The 27,570-nt window shown below is 35.1% G+C and overlaps 2 protein-coding genes across 2 annotated transcripts in view; one reads left to right on the top strand and one right to left on the bottom strand.

Annotated features, from left to right (window-relative positions):
• LOC149807062 (uncharacterized) overlaps nucleotides 1-2,778 on the top strand; it is a 50,960-nt gene extending 48,182 nt beyond the window's left edge. The window contains exons 11-12 of the mRNA XM_089961374.1: nucleotides 1,553-1,581; nucleotides 1,949-2,778. Coding sequence (XP_089817500.1) covers nucleotides 1,553-1,581; nucleotides 1,949-1,996 — 77 coding nt within the window. The 3' untranslated portion in view covers nucleotides 1,997-2,778. The remainder of the gene's footprint in view (nucleotides 1-1,552; nucleotides 1,582-1,948) is intronic.
• Nucleotides 2,779-18,023: 15,245 nt separating this feature from the next.
• LOC149807061 (epithelial sodium channel subunit alpha-like) overlaps nucleotides 18,024-27,570 on the bottom strand; it is an 89,085-nt gene continuing 79,538 nt past the window's right edge. The window contains exon 13 of the mRNA XM_089961361.1: nucleotides 18,024-19,802. Within this exon, the coding sequence (XP_089817487.1) occupies nucleotides 19,539-19,802 (264 nt within the window). The 3' untranslated portion in view covers nucleotides 18,024-19,538. The remainder of the gene's footprint in view (nucleotides 19,803-27,570) is intronic.

The raw sequence follows: 27,570 nt of genomic DNA, 5'->3' as shown, positions 1-27,570 counted from the left end.
CGTTATGTCAGATATCGTTCTACTGGAATTCAAACAGATCAAAGGCTGTATGGTCAAGCTAAACATGGCGGACCATAAACAAACATAGTTTCACATGATTAATGTACTTCCTAATGGCAATTTCATTACTGATTCCCTTTAACATTACACGAGACATAACGGTTCCGTTCTCGTCTCAATTACACAAATGAATGATTGAAATTCATTATATAGATTAACTACGTTATTTTCAGCGAATACACAAATTCAAGTCTCTATCATACGTGAAATCATCTAAGATCGGTGAATTCACATGCATTTTCGTATATATCATATCAACTAAAATAATGCATGAAATTCTTAGATTCCTACAACAATCAAGACGACAAATTCAAACAATTCGTCAAACTTATATAAAGAAGGTCAATTTACGGATTGAGATAGATGAACCCAAACACAGTTATACTCATTTCAAGAGAACTGATATTCGGATTTAAACAAATAAATTCACATTCGTGCAAATATGAACAATTAAATTCTAGCTAATCATTATATTGGTATCAACGAACTACATGAATTGACACAAATACCTTGAGCTTTCAAGCTTTGTTCGCTTCTACCGCCAAAATGTGGCCGTTGACTTTCCAGACATCCGGTCCCTTTAACCAATGTTTTACGAGAGAATTCCTTCCAAATTCAGTCTCTGAGTCTCTTATATTTTCACGCTTGCAGGAAATTGCAGACTGATTAGATTTCTTTCGACGAGGGTGATTTAATCCCAAGGAATTTTCGTGTGGGAACCCCGCCCTTTATTTAGAGCAACCAGTCAGGATTAAATATATTTACCGCCTTTTATAACTAGACGCAAAAATTGTGGTCAGCATGACTTATAGAATTCCAAACAGCAGATCTGAAAAATTTCAAATCTGGCAGTTCCGATATAAAATCGAAGGTACCCTTCCCTTTTCATGTCGTCTAATGGTTAAGTAAACGAAGGATTAATTAAGAATCATTTCCTTTCCCGACAAAGACGTTAGAGATCATTGCAGTATAGCGATTTAATAAGCACCTGTACCCATAAATCTAATTAATTGTTCTCTGGCCCAAATTAATGTGCTCTTTTATAGATCGACAGAAATTTGCATCTGTACAAACACATTTTTTTCCCTCGAATTCTTTCTTTTTTAATATCTTTCGACAGAGAATAAAAGCCTACACTTAGTGCACTTAGATCAATATATGTTGTCACTGTCGAGTCATGATACTAATATATGTTGTTACTGTCAAGTCATGATACTAATATATGTTGTTACTGTCAAGTCATGATACTAAGATATGTTGTTACTGTCAAGTCATGATACTAATATATGTTGTTACTGTCAAGTCATGATACTAAGATATGTTGTTACTGTCAATTCATGATACTAATATATTGTGTTACTGCCAACTCATGATACTAATATACATTGTTATTTTCAAGTCGTGATACTAGTATATATTGAAAGCAAATGACGGTGATTAAAGGGCAACATTTTGGTCATACCTAAAATACTAGTATCTATATTATTTTCAGAAACGTTTTCTCGAGATGATAGTCACAAGGTGAGTTGTGGTTGAATACTGTCTAACTATCTATCTGTCTAGATATCTAGCCTGTCTGATATAACAAGTTATATGAATTTCGAGCCTGAAGTTTACAGACAGTTAATTATAGATGGACACACAGAAATACAGACAGACGGACAGGCTTGTAGGAAGGAGGGTATGACAATATCCCAAACGCTGGAGTATGGTGATAAATGTCTGTAGTTGCACTCCAAATCGACCCAAATATTAATCTATAACTAATATCGAATATTTGAAGTTGGTGTACATTATACAATATAGTTTGATCTACATGTGTAGTTTAATGTTTTGAACGTTAGTAAGAATGAAAATATTTATACAAGATTTTGTGTTTTTGTTACAGGATGACTTGAAAAGTGAAGGTACCACAGCAACACTAATAGCAACATAGACATTTACAGCCATACAAGTATATCATGATGTTGATACTTTTGTCAAAAGTCTTTAGTCTATGCAGTAGTAGGTATTTCTATGTTTTGATAATTAAAATTTGATTACTGTTGTGATATTTCAATATTTCCTGAATGTGTTTTAGGATAATTTTCTCATTAACCTTCAACAGCCAATATTCATTTAAAGAAAAATGTACTGAAGTATTCGTTACTTTCATCACCATTAGGTTATACTTTAATTTCATTTGTCCAGCACAAATAATTGCTATTAAAAATCAGACAATTGTTAGATGAACGGATTTGCTTAACGAATGACTTTTAAGATATCGATTCTCTTAGCGTTGTCTTATAAGACGATTGTTGGATATGTGAATGCCGGATTAATGAGACCAGCTTGCATTAGAATATTTCTTATGGACCAATTAGGCATTGTTTCCAAATGTTTGTATATATCGTTTATGAGTGATCTTTTAAGGAATGGTTGCCCTTTATGGTATCCAGGATTAGATTGCTATACTAGGGCTCTGGGGGACATCACTGACAATGTTGCCAGGAATCTTCCTGTGTGCAGGTGGGTTAAAGTGATCATCGGTTAAACGATTGAGGGATAAAATATACCAGATACCAGACTGTACTGTATATTTCTTATACCCACAATAGACATTTTTTCTTCAAGTGCTTGTATATATCGTTTATATACATAATATGCAATAAGCGGTTTTATAATCCATAGTTAAAGTTATCTCAGTACTTGTTCAATTAAAATATATTAATCAGCGAATATGAATTTTGTTTTTTTTTTCTCTCTACCTTTGCTCAATCTGAGTTTGAATCCTTGATTGTAAAAGGAACCTTTTGAATTCACACACATGCTGTCAAATACCCTCAACAAATCATGAAAAAAGTAAATCTCAGGAACAAATATATTCCCCTCTCTCAAATGAGACTATCTGAAAGATAACAAAATGTTCTTCCAATACAGTTACATATATATAATGTTACAACTCCATCGTCATAAGCTAAGTATTTGAAAGAAGCAAACGCAACACGTTTTGTAAAAGTTCATAACATAATTTAATTATCAAAGTTGTACAATGAAAGTTGAAGAGGATCGTACAGCATTATGATCTGAATCTACAATAATCCTAATACAAAATTAAGTTCAAGTCCAAAATAAGCAAATGTTCCGAATGAATTTCAGATCATCGAATGCACTGGTCTGCTAGCAGTCCTGTTGTATCAATGATACTGTCCGAAACGCTTTTCAATAATTCACAAGAGTCCCAGAATAAAATAGTTTAGTCCAATGAGCATTTTGAATTTCCAATGAATAATCAAAACAAATGTTTCCTTTGAAATTATTTAAGCATAAGATTAAACACATCTGCAAACTGATTTTATCAAATGGAATGAGAATCCGACATAGGAATGAATCCAAAATAGGAATAAAGTAATTGCTCAGTTCTCTCATAACAAACATCTCCAATTGTCTGTTACGATTATATGTCGCAGCATGTGCCACGTGACAGAACTTGCTACTGAATCTAATATTTCACAATATCGACTCGTGTAACCTATCCATCCAGTGGAAAATAGCTTAGTGGCTCTAATAACCCACCTGATTCCACCAGCCAATGAGAAATTAACCCAAAGTTGTCAAAGGTTTTATTATTAATATTATTATTAATGATTATACAGACCTACGTCAACATCTATTTATAGATATTACGTTCTTCATATCTTAAAATAGAACTGTATACCCTTGTACGAAATGTAACTACCTATTATCTTGACTATAAACGGTCATTGCAATTTACAGTAATAAACAAATATTAGACATAGACAAAACCATGTACCAAGAGTTACAAAAATATATAGATGCAGGTAACACCTTCTCTTATAAAGAAAAGAAAGATTTATGCAAATAAAAGCTTTCTTTATCCGTATCAGTCAAACACACATATGAAAATAACACTAAAATCACACGGGAAGCTGTCTTATGAATAACAGAAAAAAATACATAAAGCAACACAAAACTGCTATAGATATGAAAGTGTATCTGCGATCAGGTTACCCTTGATGCGCCTAATGACGCTGTTTTATTCTTGCACCATCAAACTAAACCACAATAATATCTGATGTTTGTTTTTCATTTTGTTGATGAAAGTAAGGAGGCTGAATTCACCGAATACAACAATCTGAAAAGTAGCTGAATTAATATACAATTTAAAGTGTTGCAAATTCAAAATTAATGCCAGTCAATCGTTCTCGATAGTGGAAAAATTCTCTGGATTTTTTTTTTTATTTTTCATTTAGAGAAATAGCACACAGGATGATCTACACCATTTTTGTCTTCTTGAATTAGTGCGCAACCAACGCTACATCACTTGCATCAACAAACATCTTTATTGATTGGTAGAAGCCTGGAGATGAAAGAACTGGTGTACTTACAAGTATAGTCTTTAATTTATCGAACTTCTCCTGACATTTTTGAGACCAATAAACCTTGGTTTTGTTTTATTCAACAAATGAACAGGGGTTCAGTAATTATGGAAAAACTTGATTCCCGATGATATCCAGCCATTCCCAAAAATCTCATCAGTTGCTTTTAACTGATGGGCACTAGAAATACAGAGATATCTTTTACATAATCTTTACATGTTTAACTTGACCATGTCCCACAATATGTTCTAAAATTTAACTCAGGCTAGACAAAACTCACTTTTACCCAACTTAATTATCAAATCTACTTCGCTCAGTCGAACCAAGAATTTCCGGATAGTTTCCAGGTCACTGCATTTAATGAAGTCATCAATGTACACATCACAGTCAGCATTAACAGATGATATCATGTTCGTTAAGCGCTGAAATCTTGATGGATAATTTTCGTACCAAATCGCTTTATTTTATATTGGTAATGCAATTCAGGAGTTGCAAAGGACGAAATTTCTTTTCGGATCAGTCTTATCAGAAGTTTGGTTCTTATAAGTTGTGCCAGATTTAGATTCGTAAGTAATCGCGTGAGACTGAGCCATAGTCTAACTAAGAACCTGCTGAGAGGAAACCTTTTCTACAAATGAAACTTGGCGAGTCAAGGAAAAGTAGAGAGATGTACGAGCGGCCTCTACATGGTGTTCATCAAGGAAAGTCTTGACGTCGCTATGAACACAGTTCTTGAACTCTTCGACTAACACAATTGGTCTACGTCTCTCATACCTTTTATGGAGTGGAGTGCTTTCCGCTTGCCAGTTCTAAAGCTTTAACTTTTACTTGCATGTCCATCTCTCTTTTTTCTTTTGTATTTGCAATTTCCTTTGCATTTCTCTCTGTTTCTTTCTCTCTCTCTGTCTATCTCTTCGTTTGTAATAGGCATCTACAATTGCTGCTCTTCCCCTTCTTTCTTCTTATTTTGAATTTCTCTAAAGCTTTATTCTTTTTGTTTGGGATTTCCGTCATTCTTTTCTTGAAGATTTGAATAAATTTAATTTCATTTTAGTGTTAGATGGAGACATACTAATTAATCCCAAACCATTTGCATACAAATTTAGTTTCCATCAAATACTTAAAATATTTTTTATTTCCTTTATTAACCAAGACGATCTTACGTCAGAAAGAGAAAAGTGGCTGGCAAAATACAAAACACTTTTGAATAACTCACAATAGTCCCGGAATAATATTTTAGTCATTGAGCACTTTGTATTTCCAACGAATAATCCAACATATTTCTCCTCTCAAATTATGTAAGCACAACTTTAAAAACATCTGGAGACTGATTTTAACAAATGAAATAAGAAATAGGGATGCATCTAAATTAAAAATGAATTAATTGCTCATTTCTCTTCTTGTATACATCTCCAAGTGTCAGTTGCGACTACATTTCACAATCAACACCACGTGATAGACACTACTACTCAATCTAGTATTTGATAATATTTACCCACGCGACCTACCCATCCAGTGGTAAATAACGTAATTCTTCTAATAACTAACTTGTCCTCAGCAGCCAATGAGAAATTACCCCCAAAGGTGTCAACAAGTTTAATTATTAATATTATTATTATAAGTTTAAAGACCTACGTCAAGAACTATTTATAGATCCTACGCAATCTACAGTCTTAATTTTTAAAATACAACTTTATACCCGCGTACAAAATGTAATTACTTAATGTCTTGTAAATAGATGATCATTAAAATTAACAGTCATGAACAAAAAACTACACATACTATAGACAAAACCATTACCGACAGTTACAAAAAAATGTAGATATACACAACGATATGGTCGGCTGATCCTTTCGTAGTCTGGTGGACATAGCTTTTACTTTTGTCGAGAAAGTGTTTTGTTTACTTATGCACATCTTGAAAACTTAGCAACCGTTTAATTATATAATATTTGTTAAACATGTATAATTTCAATTCATAGGAGCCAAGAATATCAGTTACTGCTTTGGTCAATTTCGCTCGATCGATTGATTGATCGTTTGATTGTTATAAGAGGTAAAAACTGGAAGACTGAAATCGAAACCTGAATTTTCTTAACTGTGACGCGTGACCGACCAAGTTTTCTCCACTCCTTATATTAGATTTGTAAGCAGGAAGTTGATCAATACAGTTTCACACAGTCGTATTTACTGGTACAAAATTAGGGGATCAACATTCTGTTTTGCATAACTTTTGCGCAGTAAATTGATGTGCTACTTATATTGGGTCACGAGGTCAGGACAGTAGAGTGCTAAGTCATATCGCCATTTTTAGCTCTGCTAGTCATATATTAGAATTGGTTCTGGGATGGTCTGTTGTCCGTCGTCCGTCCGTTCATTCGTTAGCACACGTTTGTTATCAGTGTTCATCCTAAACTATTTGGAGGATTGTCATGGAAATCTAAATACCGGTCTAGTTAGCCCTATATGAAAATCTTATTATCGCTTGAATGGATGGTCATATGAACACGGGGTTTGCACTAAACTAATTCTTATGAAGTCTTTTTGGTCCTTATAACATATTGAATCTTGCTGATATCATTTAATTCTCAGCGTTTTGATATATTTTTTTTTGACTTTGCACTGAATTAAATCCGCGGCATGTTTAAAGGTGTTAGTTCTTGAGTACATCCGTTTGGGTCTTGATTGATTATTAATGAGACACGCACCTAGGTATAGGCTGAAGCGAAATTACAGTTCATCTGTGTTTTTTTTAAATTAAAAATCTGGCAGATATTGAAGTGATTCGCATTGGCATTATAAATGTTACACGGTAAAACTCTTTACTGAGGATTCGTTTATTAGCTATGTCAGGCGTTTGTGGACAGGGGTCGATGATTGGATTTTCTATATCGAAAAGCCGAGATTTTAAATATAACAAACCCACCGTTGGTATTTGTTGAAATAGTTGACGTAAGCTGAAACATTGAAAAGAACTGTGTGGGGAGGGGAGTGGGAAATGTAGAATTTTCCAAACTACGAAGGGGCATGTGGTAGTAATGGTGGTTATATAAACTTGAGATCTGACTGGGTAGTTATTAGTTTTGGGGTGTATTTCCCGGGTGAACTCTTTAGTTTCGAAAATAACTTACACAGCAGAATCAGGCAGACCATTTTTTTCTCTCGCGAGATTACAAGGTCTTGACTGGGGTGGGGGTGGGTTTTGAAACCCTCGTAAATTTTGTCCAAGGCACGTATTAGTTGTGTGTCAATGAGAGAAACGTAACCGGAATGTAAGGAGACGGTTCTGTTAAAGAGAAAGGAGAGCGAACCTCAAAGCTAAAAGGAAAATAGCATTCACGACAATAAAAATAAGATATTGAACTATCAGTATAAGAGACTGGACAACCGAGAGTCCACAAAAGGCAGCGTGATGCTTAAATAGGCCAGAGGCAACCCGAAACTGTTCCTTTACAAGTCAACCCCAGCCAGCACGCTATGTTGATTTTGGAGAGTTAACAGCAACCATCTATCAGGTAACGCAATATATGTTTGACAATTAAAGTTAGCCGAATCGATATAAAACGGAGCTGTTAACTGCATTTAAAAAATTTGAGTTAATTTATTTTTCTAGTGGAGGTGCATATTTCAATTGGTCCTGTAGAACTTAATTACGATGTACCTAATTGTTTAAATTGTTATATTCTGCATGCAAGGTCTCGTTTTGTTCGATTCTATATATATGCTCACATCTTCATTTGTTCCATCCATTTGAATTTTGTTGAATATTCGCTCGAATATTCTGCTTATCTGATTTCCAATATGGCTGCCATGGCAGACATCTTGAAAAATCTTGTTATCGCACTCCTCCTGAATCAAAAGTCATTTTGACTTGGGATTTTCACCGAAAGGCTAATTCTAATATTCAGTTGGTCGTAAATGAGAATGGACCTACTCTTGTATACAATATGGCCGCCGCAAAATCTTTTTATCTCTACTCATGGATGGTCATGCATACACATACACAAATGCACATATTTATTTCGATTTCTCGTCACAGCTATCAAGTCACTGAGAACATTAATTCCACTGGCTGTGTGACTTGCATTTTGTCTGAAAGAAATCTCATCTTGATTAGTGTTATCATCTTCTACACTTCCATGAAATGTATCTGGGTTTACCCGGGCTTGGGAAGACGGAGGTGTTCTATATTTAGGCATTATGTAGCTCTTATTTACCCGTGCACACTAACTGGTTTTGTTGGGGTTTTTTTGGCTAGCATTACTTGAATTTTCATTATCTCGATTAGTGTCATCCACACTTTGATGAAGTGTATCATGGTTTAGCAGGGATAGAAAAGAGGGAGATGTTAAATTTTTAGGCTCTGTATAGTTTGTATATACATGGGCAAGGGAGTTTTGTGATGAATTAGGGCCCTTTTAGGCTCTGTATAGTTTGTATATACATGGGCAAGGGAGTTTTGTGATGAATTAGGGCCCTTTTAGGCTCTGTATAGTTTGTATATACATGGGCAAGGGAGTTTTGTGATGAATTAGGGCCTTTTTAGGCTCTGTATAGTTTGTATATACATGGGCAAGGGAGTTTTGTGATAAATTAGGGCCTTGTTTGGTAGGTACTGCTAGGAAGGTCACGAGTACAGTCGAGGATATCATTTTTGACACAGTGCTTTTGTTTGATCTTTTGGTTGATGTTTTCACACAGTTCAATAAATCCATTACAATTCCAGGTCAAGGATCAACTGCCCTGAATTAAAATGGTATGGGGGGGGGAGGGTGGATTCAGGTCATGTAACTTTATTTACATGTAAAGTACCGGTAGTGTTATCGTACAAATGCGCATGTTGTAATAAGCAATTGTAGAGTTGGAATTTCATCATGATAGGCTCATTCAGCTGTTTCAGTTATGATTTGTTGATTACATGGATATCGATTCCCTCCTAATTTGTTTTGGATGTGCATACAATTGGGCATTAACTTTCAACATGAAGTTACTTCCACATGTTGAATATACTCTTGTGTGAATCCAGATAACTCAAATATATTCGATCCATTGTGAAATTTCTGGAATATTGACGTTGTTAGATTTTCGGTCATTTTCTTTGTTTGAAGAACTCTGGTACACATTTCAAAACTAACAGACTTTTTACAGCAACAGTGACAGTGAGTTTACACGAAAAACATTGAAGTACTTACATAAACAATGTCCATCACGAAAAAATCAAGGATGAATAAATAATCATATGATATTTCCTGCTAGCTTTAGGAACTATTTACAATATAAATGCATATATCATTGTGAAACAATTCATCATGCCTCCAATGACGGTGACGTCACTCTAAAACGGACGTGTCTTTATATTTAATTCTTTCAGAAACTTGTGACTTGATATGTGTGAAACTAAATGATGTGTATCTAATAACATTGATATTGTAAAAGGGTCACTGTTGCAATGATAACACTGGTCTACAGCCAAAATGCTTAAGAAATAAATGTAGTCAAACTTTACGAATTATGGGTAATTTAGAACGAAAATGATGCTTGAAATTGTTGATTGGCTCAAGTTTTACAGATATGATACTGGATTATTATATACAACCCTTGACTTGGGAATGACAGATGATGAGTTATCAACGGAAGGGATCTCAGTTTTAACCAGAAATGACTATTATACATCTTTGGCTGGTTCTATGAATAAATATATGATTGGTTTGAACAGTACTGGCCTTTTAGGTAAAACAATGAATGATACAATCTATAGCTTGTAGTGCGTCATGCATGATACGAATTGCATCATGTTATTCCTAGAAGGTATGGATGATGCAATGATAACTAAGCTTCAACCACTCAGCTGAACAAATTGTCATATATCAGCTCCAGAAATCACACAGCGTCGTGCTCTCTTATTTGTCACTGTTTGATTTTGAAAAGGGACACATTTCTGTTTAGTCAATGTTAGCAAAAATGCTTCGTAATTGTGTAAGAAACACTCGGGCCTCTCTATATTAAAATGTTTTGTTCGGCCCTGGCCCCTTTACGGATCCGTGCTCCTGGGATATATCCACGGCCTCCCTCCGTCGGCCATAGACATTACAACAATGGCGAAACGCTGTTAGGGCGAATGGAACCAATCAATGCTTGAAGACTATTGTTGGAAAATGACAAGAGATCCTCCATTTAAGGAATACAAGAGACAAGCCAAGAAGCGCCGAGTAGCACTGAATAAGAATTAAACTATGTACTTATATATACATAAGAGCTTTTGCCTTTTGTTTCATAACAAATTGTATTTTTATATAACCGTTTCGCTGCTTTCTAAAGTGTTACATAAACAAGACAGGTGAAATATTATCATTTAAAGCAACCACAAACTCATGAAAAGACCTAGGTTTACATTTATGATTAAAACTCTAATATCTGCAAAATATACACAAACGTAAAATCTGAATACTTAAATGTCTTGAAAACAGTAGCCAATCAGATGTTTTAATTGTCATATTTGAATTCAGCACTTCAAAATCCATAATAGATAGCAAATTTTGTCTCTGAAGCAGACGACTTCGAAAAATTGTAGACCAGTGTAATTTTCCTGTTGTTCTGCGTAAGCAAACCCGATCATACTTCTATACTTCTAACAATAAAGAATGCTCACAGATTCTACCTATAGGAAAATATTGAATACAAAACCTATTATAATCTATTGCTTCACTCTTTTAATATTTCATTTAAATTCATGTAAATGAATTCTACTATGTTTGATGTCAACTTAGGTATACAAACGTCACAATTAATGATTTTCGTTTCTAGTCATTTCATCAGCCTGGTTCAGAGTCGTAGGCTCGACCAAAGTGGGTATGTCAGTAGCTTCCCGTGAGTCGGTGGTTCTTACGAGGGTATTTACCCCGGGTTCTTTCTGCACCAGTTATACTGGTCGACGTTGGATGTAAGACCTTGTTAGAACCACAAACCCCTTGCCAACTTTACCACGGTTAACACACACGCAGATATATATATATATATATATATATATATATATATATATATATATATATATATATATATATATATATATATATATATATATATATATATATATATATATATATATGTGTGTGTGTGTGTGTATATATATATATATATATATATATATATATATATATATATATATATATATATATATATATATATATATATAAAATCAGTGATATACCATTATATGTATACATTTTACATTTTCCTTTTTATGAAAAATTTATACATCGAGCGGTATATCATTGATACAAATACACATATTTGAACGGAATTAAGATTGACTGCCGAATTTTTTAACTCCTCACATCCCTCACGAGTGTGTCAGCTACAAAATTTAGTTCTGTGCTCATTGACAATCACCTTTGCAAACTGATACGTTGATTGGTTTCTTTCCTGAGTTGCTACTTTTATTCACATCGATTAAATCAATATAAGACAAGCTTACGATTTAAATAATGAAAGATCGCTTTAATAAAATAAATTAGAGCACTACAAAGACATGGTTAGCCCTTGAACACTGAACGCTTAGCCATTCACGTACAGACGCATGGAAATTAGTGTGGAAAAGAAATTAAGTGAATGACGAACAAAGAAGAGATACTTGACAAATATTTTAATGTATTTAACTTGATCTAAGACATTATTCTCCTTTAAATAACATTACTACCGAGAGAGAGAGAGAGAGAGAGAGAGAGTATTTAAAGAATAAGAACAATACTGAAATAAAACAAAGGCACAAAACAAAACAGAGAAATATCTACAGATGCAAACAATATACCAATGAAACAAGCAAACGTCAAACGAAGTAAAAATTATTTACACGAAACAAACAGAAGCTGAATCAAATAGCGTAAAATGATACAAAAGTAACAACAAAAATGTCGTTAAAAATTCCCATACATAAACAACACTCATGCGAAACACTACTGAGAAGTAAACGAAACACGATAGTCAAATGCTCAACTTTGTCGAAAGAACAGAGGGCACCTCTGCATTATAAAGGGAGATTACAGCCAAGAGCGCAAAATATTTCAAAATGGCGCAAGACGTAGGAGAACAAGAGTTAAGGACTCACGGTACTAATTCAGTTTCCATATTAAACCTATGCGAACACCATGATATTAAAAAGTCAATAACTCAAAATGTTTAAGTGCTCATAATCAAACCTATATTTATCAGTATAGATGAAACCTGGATGTCAGCTTCTGTGTAGAGGAAAGGATATGAGCAGCGGCATTTTCTGGACCTGCATGTGTTTGAAACATGTGCTTTCAATTCCACACCAAAGAGTCAGGTACTAATTTTAGTAATGAGTGTTCAAAACTCAAGAATGTTAAATAAATAAAATTCCATCAATAAAACAATGAGTCTATTTTTTTTTACTTACAACTATGATAAGCTCTCAAAAGATTCTTTTTCTTACAACATAACTTACATTATTAACCAATACTCTATTTTATGTCCACCCATTTTAAGGCTGGTTCCAATTTTTCCTTACCATTAGTAATGTGTGTCCTTAACTAACACCATAAAGCTTCTCAATAAAGCGGCAGATTTGTCTTCACGAGCGAGGCCTCCACTGACCATCGCGATGTCCACAGTGCCACCATCAAGACTGTCCCTCCGACTTCCATTCTACACAATCTGCTATTAGTACAGAGACGTCTGTAAATCATTTGTTTTTCCTCATATAAAATGTATACAGTGACTCTACAATTTGCTTTCTGAGTCGATTTATAATTTCGTATAGTGGTGATTCCATTTTCATAGTATTTAATTATAGTATTTTTCCAAGTTACTGGTATTGCGTCAAGAACTCCTTAGACGTTTACAAAAGGAAAACTGATATTAAATTTTTGTTTGAACTCATTTTATGCAACGAAAATGACATGTACCTTAATTATGTCATTAATAAAGAATACAGATTATTCACACCATTTCTTCAGAAAGAATGCATTAACATTTATCTTGATATATCTTTATACCAGAGTGGCATGGATAAAATTTGTTCAGGAGTTGTAGTGACATAGTCATTCAATTTTGACAATTTAAAAATTCCCACATCTTTCCAAACACTGTTAAACTTCTGTTAAACTATGTGGAGTTCTTTATTTAGAAAGAAATTGTTTCTCTCCAAGCCTTTCAAGGGCGTCCATAAGAAGTTTCCATGATGAATGGTTAAGTGGTTCAACCAATTTATTTTAATCCATATGATCTTAAGTAAAAGAGAAAAAGGTTGAATGCGTGGCATCTTTAGCCTACCGTCTTGATAGTCATTGACTGGAATATTCCTTTTAATTTTGTCACCTTTCGCACTCAAAAGGAAATATTAAAAATACTGTTTGAATATACTGCATAATTTCCTTTGGAGTGTCAAGAAGTACCATAAAACAGTGAATTGGCATATGCAATGTCAAATTTTAATTACTTCGATTTTCCCAAGCATGTTGTCAAATATGCTTGCAAGATATACACATCTGATCTTGGTGTATCTCCTTTTTTATTGCATATATTGATGTAATATCTGGCTAGAAGAAAACAAAAATTAAAGTTTCTTCATATCTTCCGTCTCTACCTCTTCTTGTATTTCCTAATATAACAGTTATTGCACTTATCACACAAACTGTGTTCACTTTGTTCAGAAATCCAGAAGGGCACATTCAACAGCCTGATTATCATACTACTATCCCAAACCAGATGTAAAATTGTTTCCGAGACGTTTTACAAATCTAACACTTATCAGTATCAGACAATGTTATTTTATACAGAAATGAATTCATTGGTAAAATTCTGAGTAACACAAAATTCAAACCATTATAAATTTGAATTTCTTTTTATTGTAAAATTTTTATTAAGATCAGATATCCATCTTCAATTTAAAAATTTCATTCCATTTACTTACACTAGTTGGTTTAACATACTTTTTCAAAAATGGTTTGTAATTGTCTTTACCTCCTTCTTTATTATAAAATACAATTTCTAAATGTAATGGAATAAATGGACTGAACGGTGTTTTTATACCTAACAGTAACCTTTTACATAAGAACTTTACACCTTTAATTAGACCTTGAAAGGCAAGGAAATTTGTGTTGAGACCATATTTTACCTTTAGAGATATCGTAACTAATCATAGTTTTAAGACCTATAAGCATATTGTCAATCTTATGTTACGTGGTTAGGCTTGAATAAACAACAGCAAAAGAAAGAGTGAAAAAACAAGCTTTGAAAAATATAACAAAAAATAATTTATTTCCCTGGAAAAATACTGTAAAAAGGAAAAATTAAGAACTTGCGGTTTTAAGAATCAAATCCAAAAATAATTCAAGAATAATCCACGAATAAAATTGTTAGAAGTCCTAATATTGAAATGTTCTAATGAATTTAAGTTCGAGTCCCGACGATGAATCGTAGATGGAAGGCGATGACTTATGCTGTATCCTGTTCAATGTTGTTGTATACAATTCATTGAAGAACACAATAAATAATCATCCGGTTTAGGAAATCCAAATAAATATCTAAGAAATGTCTTTGTTCAAGAATTCTGTATGAGCACAAAAAGTATTTCCAGAGAAACGAATTAATCTTTTAGAATCCAAATAATCTGAAGAAATATAAATATATAACTCGAAAAACTTGCTTCAACCTAAGGAAACGACTTGACATCAAGCGATTTTAAGCCAAGACTGGGATTATTTCTCTATAAAAAAAATGGTTATACAGTAATTTTGAGACGCAGAATGCGAACCCGTTTGAGGGTCACGTGATGATGTTCACATCACTTACTCTCAGCATGGCCCTGATAAAAAACAATCATTTTACTCAAAGAATAAAATTAAATAAAGTTGTTTACTTCACTAAAACTATTTAGAAGCCTAGGGTCACATATTCAATACAGCATCGATCTCACTCTTATTACTCCCACAATAAAAAATAAATATAAAAAAGAACTTGTTGATGTGACTGTTGCTAAATTTGAATAAAGGTCGGGAACCAGATAAGCCTTATATTTTTACAGAAATGAACAGTCAAGGTCAAGCTATTTTCTGGAAAAAGTATGAGTTCGTAGTAAACAGAACTACATTATTTTGACATATAATGAAGAGAAAAAATAGAAAGATTTTAAAACTTACAAACAATTAAATTATATATAAATTAAATCAAATATACATAGCATAATAAGATTACATTATATTTAGATAATTTCCTAAAGAAAACTGTACCTTGTCATCTAAGAGAGGAGTTTATCCATACATTAGTTTCATAAGATCTCCTGTAGTATATTTTTGTCTATTGACAGTTTCAAAGCCAAGAAACAAGAAAGCATCACGCTCAAAGCATATTTTCTTTCTGGATCATCTCATTTTTCATCTCTTAATAAGAACAGGAACTTAATGTCGCATATTTCATATTCAAACAAATTGACCTATTTTCTGTTAGGTAAAACAACTCCACGAATCCATGTTATTTTCAAAGGTAACATAAATTTATCAATAATAATAATAAGCTACCTTCAGAAAAGATTTGAATCATAACCTTTCTTTCAACTTTGTATCTTTGTCACTTCTTTATAGAGGTTTAAAATAATTCAGTTAATTCCCTGATAAAATTTGGCGAAGGAGTTGGTAAAGAGGTAAACAAATGACTAAGCTTTGGAATAATTCATAATTCAAGGTTTTCAAAACTGTTATTTTTTAATTGGTGCTAAAAGTCACCATTCCCAATGTTTGAAACAGTTTTTAACCATTTATATTTTATTTTCAAAATCAACCAAAGCTTTATGCCCATTGATTTAAATTCAGTCACCCACTGTAAGTTTAAGCGGTTATTAAATGTCTCAGCACTGCATTTCTTTACTTATCCAAACCGTTCTTGTTTTCCAGTGTTAAGTCTTAGTTCAGAAATTCTTGTAAAGAGGCTTATTATTCCATGGAGAATTCCTATTATTCAAAAGAGTCAAAAAGAATTAAACCAGTATCACCTGCAAACTGTGATAGTAAATATTCTTTTCCCTTTAGATTTATAATTTTTATATTTTTGTTATTCTTTAATAGTATATATAATATTTCTGCACATAATAATAGTATAGAGGGGATATTAGATCACCCTGTCAACAACCTCTGGAGAATTTTCAAAACTCTGAAAGAAAGTAATGCTTTAAAAATTGCCGATAAAATATTTCAATAAACGGGTTTAGCTCAGTGCAATATACTTGGTCCAAAATTTTAAAAAGTTAGAATATTATGAATTGATTTCCACGAAATAGAAACACATGCCTTTTTAAAAGCGATTAATAATGGCTCCTTCCTGAACTTGTGACTTTTCCGTAATGTGCATAATATCAAATACCATCCTTGTACTTTCATTAATTATCTTCCTTTTACAAAACCAATTTGATCCTCAGATATTTCTTCATTCAGCACTGACATAATTATTTTGGCAATACACCCTGATGCTAATTTGCATACAACATAAAGTATAGAAGTTGGTCGTCAGTTCCTCAGGTACAGGTTAGGTTTATCCTCCTCGAGTATGTTTGATCTAATGCCTTGTCCCTTACGACAGTTGAGAATGATCAAATTTCATATGATTCATAATTGTTATAACTACAAATTCCCCAGCGTCAATCTAAATGACTTTTAAAAATTCAGCTGTGAACCATCCTATCTTGGGCTTTGCTATTTTTTATATTTGTCAATCAATCGAACACTTCTAGTTTAGTAATCTGCCCTCTAATCTTCAAGATTGCTCCTGGTTAAGCCAAGGAATCTGATAGTTTTTCAGAACAACCTCTATGTCTTCTACTACATTGACTTCATTATGCAGATTATTATAATAATATTCTACTTACCCTAGAATATCAAATCGACCAGTAATAATTTCATTTTCATCTTTAATTAATTGTATAATTATTTTATTCACATAGTTTCTGCTTTCTATATGGTTGGTGTCTTGCTCTTTTCTATCTATGTACTCTGGATATAATAATACTTCCCCGAAGTCTTTCTTTTCTCATGCTTCCAAGCTCCTTTTTTACTCCTATATTTCTAGATCATATGGTTCCGTGGAACCATTATCTAGAGACTGTATTTGTTGCAGAAGTTAGTTTTGCTGTTTTAATTTACATTTCCTTTTGTATGAAGCATATAACATGATTCTGTATCATCGAAAGCAAAAGTCGAAGGTGGGGACTCCAGGTCCACGAGATTGATTGATTGATTGATATTTCTATTCTTCCATATACAATCAGAAGTACAAGGAATATAGCACAAAAAAAACCAGAGTTATTCAAGACGAGAAAGAACACATTTACAAATCATCATACGCGAATAAATGCATATATGGTCACAATGAGAACTAAGAAAAATAAACTGTGTATATATTCAGGTCATAGTTTGTTTTCAACATGTTTTCTTCCACTGCGATGATGTAAATATTACCAATGATACACCACACAGAATATAAGTCGTTAATAAACTAAATTATATAGTTACAAACAAAATTTTAACTAGGAAAACGTTCATTATCAAGATCTCATGGAATCGACAGTTAAAATACATGAGACGGAAATGCGTCAGTTGTTTATTTGCCTAAAAGAATTAAATCACCGGTCATCATTGATAAGAGAGTATTCACAAAACCAGTCTTGGACATTGAATCTAAGTGCATGTACACATGTACCACAAATTCACCAATAATATCTTACCAAAACGTACCATGATAATTTGTAAAAAAAAAAAAACTACATACATGCATAAAATGAACGATCATTGAAGTACAGATTGCTTGACAAAGAGCACGTGTAGATTCGTCTAGAGACGATAAAATGTTTGTCTTAATATTGACAACGAGCCGACCTCACTCAAGAGATCCTGGAATTGTTTCTCTTACTTTCCATATTTCACAGGGAATCAAACTGCCATTAAACAATAACTTCTGAAATCGACTAAGAGAATATCTTCATAAAGTCTAACTTTCAAAGCATTGTCATATAACAAATGGACTTGGAATTTAACAGTATTTTTCCATTCATAATTATTATCTGGGGATTGACCTTGTCGAAGATACGTATATGTGACTCCTTTTAGGTTCAATGTACCTAGTAGTTTATACATTTAAGAAATAAAGCCATTTTGCTTAACATGCAATTTTCGAATCTGATAGCTAAAATGATAGGGTAAAAGCAATTGTTTTGTATATAAAAACTGCAGGCATCCTGCAAAACGTTGGTCAAAGAAATTATATTTTCATTTCAATGTAAGCTTGAATTGATAAAGTCTCAAAATCCAAATAACTATTGTCTATTGTTTCTTTTGTAGTCAAACGAGTTTTCTGAATGAATGAATGACTGAATGACTGACTGACTGACTGACTGAATGAATGAATGAATGAATGAATGAATGAATGAATGAATGAATGAATCAGTCAATAAAAATAAACAATATATATCCTGTGTAACCAAATTTTTTTCCCATTGGGAAAACGACACAGAATGTTGTTACTAAACTATGTATATTTTTCTAAATGCGAATCTCTTTTCACAATAAAACATACATTCATCTACAGTTTTACACACGTATGGGATAGTAGACTACAACATTTAAAATATCACACAACGGCCCGCCAAAATCTCTTGTTTCATTAAAGGGATTAACATTTGATTGTCTTTTGACACAAAAATGAAATTGTATAAACGCAAAACTTCATCTTTCAGTTATTGCCTATGAATAGTTAAAGGTACCTGCTACAATATCGGTGACTGAAGTGAACACAATGTTTTTTGTTTAAAATCTTCATCGACAGTTATGTCGTTCAGTTTTGTAAATAAAGTCTCCTATTTTCAAATCAACCCCCCTCCTTTTGACTCGAATAAGAAAAATATTCCTCTCGTTTCTTTAGCGTTCTAAAAGAATAAAATCCAGACAATGGTAAAATTGTCATTTATAATGCTTTTCATATTCCCGGAATGTCAGACGAAGAATGGAGTCTTTCTCTTCTGGTGTAAGATATATAACCGACATCTGAAATGTTAATCTTTCTGAGACGATGACGAGTATTAAAGGCGCTGTAAATGTTAATGTTGATTGGAACTATTGATGGGAACAATCTGAAAATTGTCTTTGGTATTAGTCATCCATTCACGGTGTCTGCTGTCTTTATTTATGCTTTGTTCAATATTACCTTCTGAAATATGTGCAGTGTGACCTTTTGATCTACACTTATGGATGCCTAAAGCACAGAGTTCGATAATGAGCTGAAATATTTCACAGACGGCGAGTACAGAAAGCCCAATCCAGAGTCCAATCGCTCCGCCCACATCTGACATAAACTGGGCAAACTGAAATAGAATAGCAAACGTTTTAAATATGTGTTTTGCCGTAAATGATTTCTGACACACACAGCTAATATATACATACTAGGCTTGCACGTACTTGCATTTTTATGTACTTCGGTCTCACTTTTGTTTTTACTTACAAAGCTGAGGAACATTGCTTGTTTCTGAGAATATTTCACCCGTACACTCCTCACAACTAATTCGTCTTGAAATAGTAGTGCTACTGTAACGCTGTCTTGAGTCGTTGGTCGGCGAAACAATATCGCGGAGAATTGGCCGATTAGACCACAACAATGGATTCTACATTTCTTTGCTTGACACACAGTGAAATTCCACAAGGAATACAAAGTGTCAAATTATGGCGACTCACGCGCTATAAAATATCACGACACTGATATATAGAATCTATGTTGGGGTTTGGACCGAAACAAGAAAATCCCAGTCAAGGGGTTATATTATTATAATGTAACCCCGCGACTGGGATTTCCTTCTCTCGGTCCAAACCCCAACGTAGATTATTTTTCTTACCCAATATTTTCCTTTAAAGTGAAAAGAACTCTTCACTTGTATAATATAGGTAACGCTCAATGTTTACGTGTGGCTCATTAATACATTTATGTTAATGAGGGGTGTGGATGGTGTGACCGTTGCATCCGAAGTACACAGTTTATGCGCGTGAGCAAAGAAAAATAACAACCTAAAACATCGCATAGTAATGAGGTATTATCACATTTAATATATGGATGTTATATGAAACTGACAATAAATAATTAATATTTATTATAAGAAACTCTTTCATTTTCATCAGTTCCAATTTTGAAAAGTTATATTGTAAATAATAAAACGATACTGGCTACTCAGCTCAGTTGTAACGAAGAGTAACATCTTTCTTTAGATTATTCATGGGTAATTAGAGCTCTGTATCACTATACTGTATAACTCTCCGTTTCTTTGGAGGAGGTGAAACTGTTTGTGACATACTTGTGTTGTCCTTAATATTGACTGTAAAATTACCCGCGTGTTTAAAAGATCCTCCAATTACTGACCATAGCGAATAACCATTTGCTAAACTTTCAAGTTTATGGATTCTTTGAAAACTTATTTTTCTGTCTTGGAAATACGGCAAGTGCTACAGTGAAATTTGCTTATGGATTAATGTGTTGACGGATAAATGATTCCTCCTGGCTGGTAAGTGCATTATTTTTTCATGAAATATTGTAAGTATATTTTTTATTCAGATGGGCACAATGTAGATGCTTAACAAAATTAGAATAAAGCATGTTTGACATAACACATTTCTGGCTGTTACTAAGTTTTCTGTAGTTGTTAAGAGAGCTGGGAGGCTATGAAGTGTATAGGTCTATAGTATATGTTCGTGGTTCAGCGTTTTCTGTCGTAGTGCATTTCACACAGCATTGAGAACTTTATACTATCTGTAGCACAGTCAATTTTCAGGTCAGCGTCATTAAATGTAGCTAACAGTATCTAATTTATTTCACATGAAGTATTTAAAACCAGTTAGGTAGCTTGGGCTACATTTAATGACGCTGACATGAAAATGTACTGAGCTAGGCCTGCATATAGAATAAAATTAGCCATGCTGTTTGGAACGAACAAACATAATACCAAAAAGGTCGACATCGTATGAATGTGCGTCTTCGTCTCTCTCGAAATGTTTTGTATGGTGTGCTCTCAAAGATGGATTAACCTTAAGTTACTATGTTTTTTATATATTTGTTGTTGTTGTTGCTTGATTTTAGAACTACGTCAGGCACTGCAGAAGACAACATGGGTTTCTTTTTCTCAAAAGTAGTTCTGAGCACGTAGACACCTTGACTGAGAAGACTGGTCTGAGATGATCAGACGGAGATAAGAAAAGTAAGGTTAGCAAAACAGCCCGATTTCCCTGTCACATGGGTGAGAACTAACATTATGACGTTTCTGGTATAATGCTTCAGCTCTGTGAATAAAGAATTTAGATGATGGAGTTGGGTGGAGTGATTCTCACACATTTTCTAAAGAACCTGAGACAATTTGCGTAGTAACATTGCAAGTAAAATGATAGCAAAAATTAAGTAGTATGTTATTGGGCGTTTGATGTTGAGTTTACCGATCCGATCCAATGCCCCCTATACCGCATGACTTTAGCCTTTTCTCACTCGCGAGTGTCGTGCGAGGGAATGCGTGCAGGTCTATGGTAGTGAGCCTCGAGCGAGAGAAACCCGACTGTCACTCATTCTAGAAGCGACAGTTTCCAACCATCGGATATATTTTACTGCTTGTACATCACATCCGTCTTTTGGTTCCGTCTTCAAGGGTTTTAGCAGAGAGTCGTCGGAAGTTTTCAATTTTCGCCAGCGAGGTTTTGAACTCGGCGTGGTAACTGTTTTATCTTTGATGGAAATCGAGCCCAGCTCAGCAATTGTGCTGTTGCCAAATAATGCGGCTGCTGAAATTTCTGAATAAATGCCTTATCGCTGATACAGTTGTAAAATAAATATTTTACCAGAGCCGCTTGCAGCGCTGGATTCACCGTTTGCTATCGATAAAACCTTGACAACCCATCCTACTGGTGTACCTATAATGGTTGCAGTGGTTGTAATAAGAGTAACATAAAGACCAAACGATGATGGTGTATCAAGCTCTTTTATTAATAATGTGATTGTGTAGTATAATAGCGGTACAATCTGACCTAGTCCAGATGCAACACGAATAAGCATTACTAATCAATTACCGACTTGAGCTACTAGTCTATTCAAATTATATCAGTTCATAACATCTAAAGTATATTGATCAATTGTTGTAGATCCTCATGAAGTTACTACGCGTATTGGTGAGGTGCATTCGAATTAACGTATTGGTTCGTTGCCGCATTATAATCGTTTAGTGTCGGATATGGGCAAATAACACGCTGACGTCTCCGCTAACCTGGTTCTTGGAGACTTCTACCAGGTTTCTAGCGGTGGTTTCTCACTGCTTCAAAGAAACATGTTTGATGTCTACGTTGGATGTTGCAGTCTTGAAGTTTGGTCTAAAAAACCACAAAATCGTTTTGGTCGATGCTGGTATCAATCCGATTACCCAGTTCGACTAAAATAGGCTTGGTGACACTCGAGGCAAAACCACAATGTCTGTGATAAACGTCTTCATGATACCCACTCCAGATAACCGAGCCAACTGTGGACTCGTGTTCATGTATGCTGATTTTGGAATAATTTTAAGTAAACATAGAAACCATTGTTTGGATTTCAACATTGATTGAGTCAATGTCGTAAGTGCCTGTGGGTAGTTCTAAAAATCTGCAAGTTCAGCTCTAAAAGCTAGAAGTTCCGCTACAGTCCGGAGAGAACACTGGACTGATATTCACTTCAAGGAGTCCAAACGGTGTCGATCCTATATTAGCTGAAATACACAGGCAACGATGCAAGTGCATTCTCGAGTGTGAGGGATTGTTCCGCGAGGGATTGCCGTAGGAAATAACACGTTTAATTTCGGTTTTGTAGACGAGATAGTAATCATTGAGGTAACGATCCTGGTTGTATTTTCAGCGACATGCTGTATCGCGCCATTGATTTGATTATCACTCTTCGTGTGTTGATTCCATCAGAAATCATCTTCGCTTCTCTGATGTGGCTGGAGATATACAACTGACAAATGTATGTGTCCTTATTGATGACTTCTCGTGCAGTTGTTGCCATCGTGTACGGGCCCCACAAGAGTTTCCATCATGTCACGAGTTCCTGTACAGAGACGATTTGGGAGTGGACGTGAATTGGTAAAACCACCTAACATAAGCCGTCTTACGTTTGAAGCCACGATCACCTGAATATTGTCCACGTTTAGGTAGTTCCTTCGGAAGAGCCTCCAATGGGGAGTCTTCTTCGTCCACATTCTGGGATGGCAGATCCTTCTTGGGTTGCTGGAGTGTGGCGGTGGCTAACCATTGAAATCCTGCCACTGCTTCCATGTTTAACAAACAATTACTGGTCAACGTCAGTGAGAAGTTCCAACTCGACGTGGGTTTTGACAGCAGTTAATTCTAGGACATTCGCAGTGATGAGAAGTGCTGCGCAGGATAAGGCATGTACACCCGTATTACAGTATCACGAAACTCTCCAGAACGATAAGCAGAACGTCGGTGCATAAATACAAGTCGTGATGGTCAGCGAGATTTACAGACCTAAACGCTGATCAGATATTGTTACCGCGTACGTATTCGTCGGCAGAAATGTTTTCGAGGGAGAGATACGAATAGAAGGCGTCAATACATGGCAAGTGAGTTTCAGAAAACCTGTTCCTGTCTATCATGTTCTCATACTGGCAGATGTCTTTGCGGGCGAAGAACTTAAACGTTTCATTTTCAGCAGTACCCCATTGTCGAATGATTGTAAAACGACCTTAGCTTTCTTCTTTCCTCAAGGATGCTCACAAGTATGTCCAGGTTGGAATCGAGAAACTACAATGAGTCCATAAACTGCTGATGAGCTAGCAAAAAAACGTAATTTTTTATCCATAATTTGGGGAATTATATTTATTGATGCATTCGACGCTGTTGCGACCAGTTGCATGATATAGCTGCCATCGTAGCACGGCAAGTCATAAAGCACAACCGGATCTCTCTTGCTGAAATAAATTCTCAGCTCTAAGTTGCATGCTCTATAGGTACGTTTTTAGGTAGTGCGCCATCAAAAATCCAATAATATGTGACCGCGGGAAACTCGCTGCCATCGTTGATAATAATCATGTCCGCGGACAAAGTTTGCTGTTGCGGAATCCATTTAGCGATAACTTCAAACGATTTAAAGAAAACTTCAACCGTGTGTGTGAATATATGGGTGTACTAGCGCACTGGACACGGTATAACATTGGCGACTCAGCTGCATCGTCGTGTCAGACAATGATGTAGCTAATTGCGCAGCATTTTCTTCGCAGACTCTCACGCAGTAAAAAATGGTCTTCAATCAACTGTTGCGTTATGAATACAGGCAAACATCTTCAACACTGAAATATTCCCTCATGATGTTTGCTGTGCCGGCAAACCATCTGGGAAAAATCTTTTATGGCGAGAATGAATGGATCGTCGAGATGCTTGAAGACCGTCGTTCCAAGAGAACACATTAACGGCAATACCAAGCTTAAGTTTTTCAGACAGAAGCATATACAAGTAATTATTTCACCCAGGTATTGTCGGTGTTTTTGAGCAGATCTGTATGATGACTCACAGGAGGCAACACAGACAAGATCGCCTATTTGAAGCACATGATATCGTCGTTTTCAATGTTTATCACTGCCACAGTGGAACATACGTAGGTGTTGAAATATCACTGGATGCGTGGAAAGGCCTGCACGGGGAACATAAAAAATTAACTACAAAGCATCTAAGAAGAGACCATTTTGAACTTACTCGAATGTATTCTGTCTACGATTGTAGACTCCTAATAACAACCATGATCGATTTCATCATTGATGGTCTGGGTGTCTTCACGATTCACAAAGGCATTATTCCAAAGTCACACTTCACAGCTTCTTGTCAGTCTGGGGCCTACATTGGTTAAATGATCAGGCACGATAAACTCCGCACCAGGAACAATATTAACTTGACCAATGACGTGGAGTGTGCGTGAAGCAATGCGGATATTATTGCAGGACGCATATTCGAGATATGCTTCACGGCTTCATTGCCTGGTTGGTATGTGCGTGGAATGATTTCATGATAATCTTCGGAATCATCGACGCGCTTGTGTAACTTAAACCTGGTGGCTTGAGCTCGTTGATGAACTTACACGGAAGCCCAGACAGTGATGATGGCTGCGATCTAACGACGGTCTTTTTCATTTGCGAAAATAGGTATAATTTCAGCTCACTTGGCCATTGAAAGAATTATGTACTCATCTGTGCAGCTGTTGTTAGAGGCTTAAGCTTGGACGCAGTTCTTCTGGAGGAAGTGCTATTAGCGATAGTATGTTTTCTTTTCTGGCGCTTCTTTGTATCGTTTTTCAACGATTTTGCACGAATTGTTTCAGCTGATTCACATGTTCCCTTTAAACCGGCTGTGGTTCATCTGGGAGGAACTGCCTCACCACCGATCGTGGTTCGTCCGCGATTCCTAATACGCAAGTAAGTCTGCTTCATGGGCACCTCTTGGTATTCTTATTCCACGGTCTCGCGCAAACGGTTTTATCTGGTTCGCAGTAGGCATACTTATATTAATAATCGTTTATCTAATTACTTATTTTGAATGGAAGATTTTTATATATAACAATTATTTATACTTTATCAGGATCTGAAACGGCAATTGCGTAAATCCTGGACATTATTTCATTGACTTCCGTATTTTTTCAATGGTGTTGACTTCATCGGCATGGTTGTTGTTTCATCAACGGCGTCGACGATGTTTTCCATATCTGCATTGTAGAGTCTTTGCCGGTGCGCACAATAATATTCGCCCACAGTTCGATATGGTATGATTAGGTTATTATGTAACTTGGCTCCTATACCGTTTTGAGGCATAGTCGAGAGCCGTAATCAACACGTGATGCGAGCGCGTTTGACTTACAGTATTCGTAATGAAATGTTTTGCCGCAAAGTTCACGTTTTCCAATGCATACGCCTTTGCATCGATTGCATCTTAGTGCCATATATTCGTGAGGATTCTTTAATATGAAATTATGTTCATAATCCTCAGTTCATGGTGTCTCTAAAAGAAACAGGCGCACTACAACATTATTCTGCTCTGTGTAGCATAAGTAAATAATCTTATGCCATTCATTAACCATAAAAGACATTGCGTTGCTAATGGTGATATTAAAAGGTATGAATGCGTCTCGTGAACAAGACATTCTACCACGTGGCATGTACGCAGCTGGGTATCAGAACTGTCTTTGTGTTCAAGCTAAATTGTCTTCAAGCGGATACTTCAAGCACACTTACCACTGCGATAACGCATTATTCCAACTAGAAACTTACCGTCTTGGCACACAAGGCCAGACATTTCTTGGAATACTTTGTTCTCAACAGCAGCTAAGCTTAGATCAATACAGCTGTAGGCATACTCGATCGATAATATGCCATTAATTGCAAACTTCTCTATCTTCCAACCAGACGCACCGCAAGGGGTTTCTCTTGTGCGACCTGTATGCGTACACTTGCGACAGAAAAAGAGTAACGTCATGGAGTATCTATGGCCTTGAAGCAGGTTGGTAAACACGATCTCAACCACTCATAATGATACTACTAACTATAATCTAAATTTAATATAATGAAGCGATTACATATATGGCTGTATTTGTGGGCCAGTGTTGTTCCAAAATTAATGAGAGCTAAGTACGCCTCCCATAGTTCCTTCTCAGTATGTAGACAGTGACATACCAATTGTCAGCTAGGAAGAACAGCTAGCCATCCATACCAGTAGACATGTGGTTACAAGACAAGTAGAATTTTTCCAAATGGGCTTGGACGTATCTATTTTAACTGCATCAAGCTGTTTGGTACACGATGTTTCTTCAGAATCACCATCGAGGAAAAGGGCTTGTGTTTGCTGTGTCAGCATCACTTGGTATCAAAAATGACCCTCGAACGTTAGAAAAAATTATGTAACATAATGACAGCTGACAACGATTTGCTCCAGGATTGTTGTGTGACTTCACACAAAATTAGTTCTTAATTCCATGTAGCAACATTAATGACATCGAATATATGCTATAATAATAAAAGTTCTTTGATTCGAAAGTATGATGAAAAAGACAGTACAGATTTGACACAGGGGTCATTA

Source organism: Sinohyriopsis cumingii, chromosome 1 (assembly GCF_028554795.1).
Source record: "Sinohyriopsis cumingii isolate HCF-2022 chromosome 1, ASM2855479v2, whole genome shotgun sequence".
In the NCBI taxonomy this organism is placed as follows: domain Eukaryota; kingdom Metazoa; phylum Mollusca; class Bivalvia; order Unionida; family Unionidae; genus Sinohyriopsis; species Sinohyriopsis cumingii.
Note: the sequence above shows the minus strand (reverse complement) of the source record. Positions and strands in the feature narration are given on the sequence as shown.